The following is a 3933-nucleotide window of genomic DNA, read 5'->3' as shown; positions in this document are numbered from 1 at the left end:
CCACTACAACAGAACGAAATCGATCAAACCAACGCTATGCTGTGCGAATCGTTTCAGTATCGGTTCCATAAACATTTTTTCGGCCGCCTTCGTTGCAGTTTTACCTCGCAGGTAGTAAAAACGTAAAATATGACAAATTTCTTGCTTGGTGGACTCCTTCTTTGATGCGGTATAACTTGAGACTGAAAAGGACAATCACAACACTGTCAAAACGACACTTGTAGCACATATTGTCGTCTTTAAATAGCCGTATAGTATGACCCGATGCGATGAGTACAACACAAGATATGTTTAAGTGTTGCCATATATTGACAATATACGATATTTCTTTTTCCCCAACCCAATATTCGAAAAAAGGAAATGTCAGAAATTGCTTGGAATTTTCTGAGACGCGATTTGCGGATGTGGAAAAGTGTTGGATTGGTACCAAGCCAACAAAGTGAGTTTTGTGTCAAAACATAGGAACTCACAAACCTCGCCCTATTGAACATTTTGAGCTATCATGAAGTCAATAATTTGTAAGCATCCCATCATTATTTAAACGAGTTGATATTTTAAAAAGTTTCGCTGGATACCATTGTAAAAATCAAAAGATTTGAAAAAAATTCCGATAAAGACTGGTTCTCATCCGTCTCCGATTTAACCACATTTTCTTTACTCACTCCTTCTTCATTGACAATACAGAACAATCCTTTTGTTACTATTATGCGGTCCACATATCCGTTAGTCATGTTTTGCTGGGTAGCCAGCACAACAAAAATGCTCACGACCGACACAATAGAGGTAAAAGCCAATGAGACATTATCAGCCGAGACGAATCTCAAGAAACCAATTTGATTGCGTTTCAGAAAAAAAATGACTCCTTTGATAAAATTTAATTTAATTGTCGGAGGCGACACATGGATGATTCAAAACATATAAAATCTCCGTAAACAAACAAAGAAGATGAAACGTATCACTTATCCAGCTAATGACCAGATGGCAGCGGCAGCGTGGTTCGAAAAATGCTTCTCTCAAGTCCGATAGTTTAAAGTTTATGATGGGGTAGAACACTAATGGGGCGCGATGTCTTCAACGGATTAATCGCTGGGATTTCTTCGTGCTAGTTGGGTACTCCAATCTCGATCGCTAAGGGGCCCGCAGATGGTTTCGGGGAACACTCGGGGGACACTGTTTGACTTCTGCTATACAGCAGTATAGCAAAACGAACTACTCATTGATCTATTTCGGGTATTAATAAGGCAACTCGCGAAGTTTATAAAAATACTTCTATTATAATTTGTACGTCTTCCATTCTTGAAGGTTCGGTGAAAAAGTAACAAACAGGGCGAAAAAACGTTGCTATAGCTACTAAAAATGTTAGGTTGCTAGATTGTTAAATTCCTAGATTATTAGATTCCTAAATTGCTATAATGTTCCATTAAGGATCTAACAGTTTAGTCTTAGTTTTCCAAATTCATTCATTGTAAACCCCTTTTTATATTCAACGAATAATTCATTGCACAGAATAATTGTACTAAGCTACCCGAATAGTCATTAACGTTAACATCATATCATAAAACACAGGTGTGTTTAGAATTGCCACCCTTACGGAAAATTAGTCCTACAACTTTCGAAAGCATTTTCGAAACAATGGATATACAAAAAATTCTAGGACTATGTATTTATCATTCTTAATTATACTAAAAATCCTATTTCCCGATAGAAAAATCACGAAAATTCGAAATGAAATCGCCTTTTTGCTTCAGTCTCTTCCGAGCGTTACAGTTCCATGCGTTATTCTTTTCGCATCTGAGATTCCATCCGAGTAGCCTGTGCGATTTGAGTCTCTCTTTCAAAAACATCCTGCCAAGCAGTGCCAAAACCAGCTGATATGGAAACTGGGTGTGATTATGATGCGTTTGCTTCGCATAGAGTGTTCACTAATTTTTCTTCGATTTGTTGACTGAAAATTATCTATATTTCCCGTGTTCGCGGTGTTAGATTGTGTCAAAAGTGATGATATTCACGGAAGTGTTAAAGTCTTGTTGGCTAACAACACTCATCGGTTCGATTTTACTCACAGCCGGGGCATGTGTCCTGTTTTGGAATGAGGTACAAACTGCATGAGTTTTCTTTTTTATTCGTTTAATTCAACAATGTATCATTGGGAATTCTGTAGTCACGGGCCATAAACACAACCCTTTCTTTGGATGAGGCGTTCAATGATGCCTTCACGGTTAGCGCCGAACAATTGTACGACAAATCGGTCGAAGGAAAACTGATTCATCTCAATGGTCCTATTGTGACGGGAGAACCACTCACTGAGCCAGACTATAACATTCAGGTACAGGCGGTGAAATTGAAACGGCGTGTTCAAATGTACCAATGGATAGAGGAACACGTGTAAGTTATTCCAGAAATAATAGTTACATAAGTACAATATGTGTTTTGTCAATCCTTCAGGGAGAATAATTACGGTGAATCAGTGGCATCTGTTCACACAGAGGATCGAACATATTATTACACTACGGACTGGAGGGACGAGTTGGTCGATTCGCGAAGTTTCTACATTCGCAGTGGTCATCATAATCCCACCAGCTTTCCGCTGGAGTCAATGGTATACGTTTCAGAGCGTGTCCATATAGGACAGTACGAGCTAGGTGATGCATTGAAGGAGCGATTCAAAACCTTCGTCGAAATCACGTCCGATACTCGACCCGAAGACCCAACTGTTAAGTTGCATTCCGGTCTGTATTATCACTGCAATGATATATGGAACCCGGAAATTGGAGACGTTCGAATTCAGTTCGCTTATGCTGGATTGGAAGGTTCAATGGTATGGTTTTTTAATATGCATTTACATATGAAGAACAATTGACCTTCCTATTTTGTATTCTAGTATACTGTAGTGGGAAAATTGGAAAGTGGAAAAATCGTTCCCTACGAGTCTTCTCGCTCCAAGAAGGTGCTTCTAATATATCCCGGTGAACTATCGCTCCACGACGTCTTCAAATTGGAACATCATGCAAAACGTATGCTGACCTGGGGATGGCGTTTAATCGGCTGGATCATGCTGTTCCTGTCGGCCACTTGCTCCTCTGCTGTGTTGCAGTATATAACATCACAAAGCCGCATGTTGCGCCAGTTTGTACCCGATCCTACCTTCCCGGTGTCGACGAATCTTATGATGTCTTTCTCGTTGGCGTTGGCCATTATCTCGTTCGCGTGGATCATTCATCGGCCTATGCTCGGAGGTGGAATACTGGTCGCTGCGGTTTCTCCGTTTTTGTACTGCGCTCGAAGTTTGTTTAATAACTACCAACGAATGGACTGATCTGATTATTCATTTTTGTGATTTGTAAAACTAGTTTCTGGTAGAATTATTGATTTTTTGTAAATCACTGTTTACGGTGTGTAATTTTTATGCCTGACTATTTATTCGTTTTGATTCTACGAAACTATGAAGTGTATGCGTTCCTTATTGAAAAATCCTCATACATAGGATGTCATGCTAACACCATTTCTTACGCGTTTCCTTTGGAATTATTTAATTTTATAACATAGTATGATCGATGAGATTATTGCAAGGAATAAGCTATAATCGAAATATTTTGCTTTGCCTGCAGAGATAATGGTTTATGTCACGGATAAAGTTGGTTCAATGCACATTTCATTTACCGACGATTTCGGAGGTACAGTGGCGACACCTACAAAAGCTTGCAGTTACAGTGAAGCAAAAGTATGTTATTTCATATGAGTGCGCCTGAGAGCAGTTTTAATTTGACCAAAGCTGAGTGAAAACAATTACTCGATGTTATTTCAATGGTTAAAACACTTAAAACTCAATGTTTCCACTTTATCCTCATAACAAAACTATTGTCGAACATAATTTTCGTTCATTATTTCTTATAGCAAATTCTCTACGAACAAAGAAATTGTGATACATAAATT

At 38.8% G+C, this 3933-nt stretch overlaps 1 protein-coding gene across 1 annotated transcript; it reads left to right on the top strand.

The window, feature by feature from the left end:
• The first annotated feature begins 1836 nt into the window (after nt 1–1836).
• Nucleotides 1837–3406, top strand: LOC129768227 (transmembrane protein 43 homolog). The gene is made up of 4 exons (XM_055769719.1): nt 1837–2094; nt 2162–2385; nt 2446–2818; nt 2882–3406. Exons 1-4 carry the CDS (start codon nt 1999–2001, stop codon nt 3314–3316), a joined length of 1128 nt encoding a protein of 375 aa, XP_055625694.1. The 5' UTR covers nt 1837–1998; the 3' UTR covers nt 3317–3406.
• The last annotated feature ends 527 nt before the right edge of the window (nt 3407–3933 follow it).

This window comes from Toxorhynchites rutilus, chromosome 2 (assembly GCF_029784135.1).
Source record: "Toxorhynchites rutilus septentrionalis strain SRP chromosome 2, ASM2978413v1, whole genome shotgun sequence".
NCBI lineage: Eukaryota > Metazoa > Arthropoda > Insecta > Diptera > Culicidae > Toxorhynchites > Toxorhynchites rutilus.
This window is presented reverse-complemented; position numbering and strand designations above follow the sequence as displayed.

What these genes read in the sequence shown, in the direction of transcription:
- LOC129768227 (XM_055769719.1), top strand. Translation starts at nt 1,999, where the DNA reads ATGATATTCACGGAAGTGTTAAAGTCTTGTTGGCTAACAACACTCATC. An exon ending in GTGTCCTGTTTTGGAATGAG is followed by an intron (nt 2,095 to 2,161) that starts GTACAAACTGCA and finishes GGAATTCTGTAG; the next exon opens with TCACGGGCCATAAACACAAC. An exon ending in CTGGATTGGAAGGTTCAATG is followed by an intron (nt 2,819 to 2,881) that starts GTATGGTTTTTT and finishes TTTGTATTCTAG; the next exon opens with TATACTGTAGTGGGAAAATT.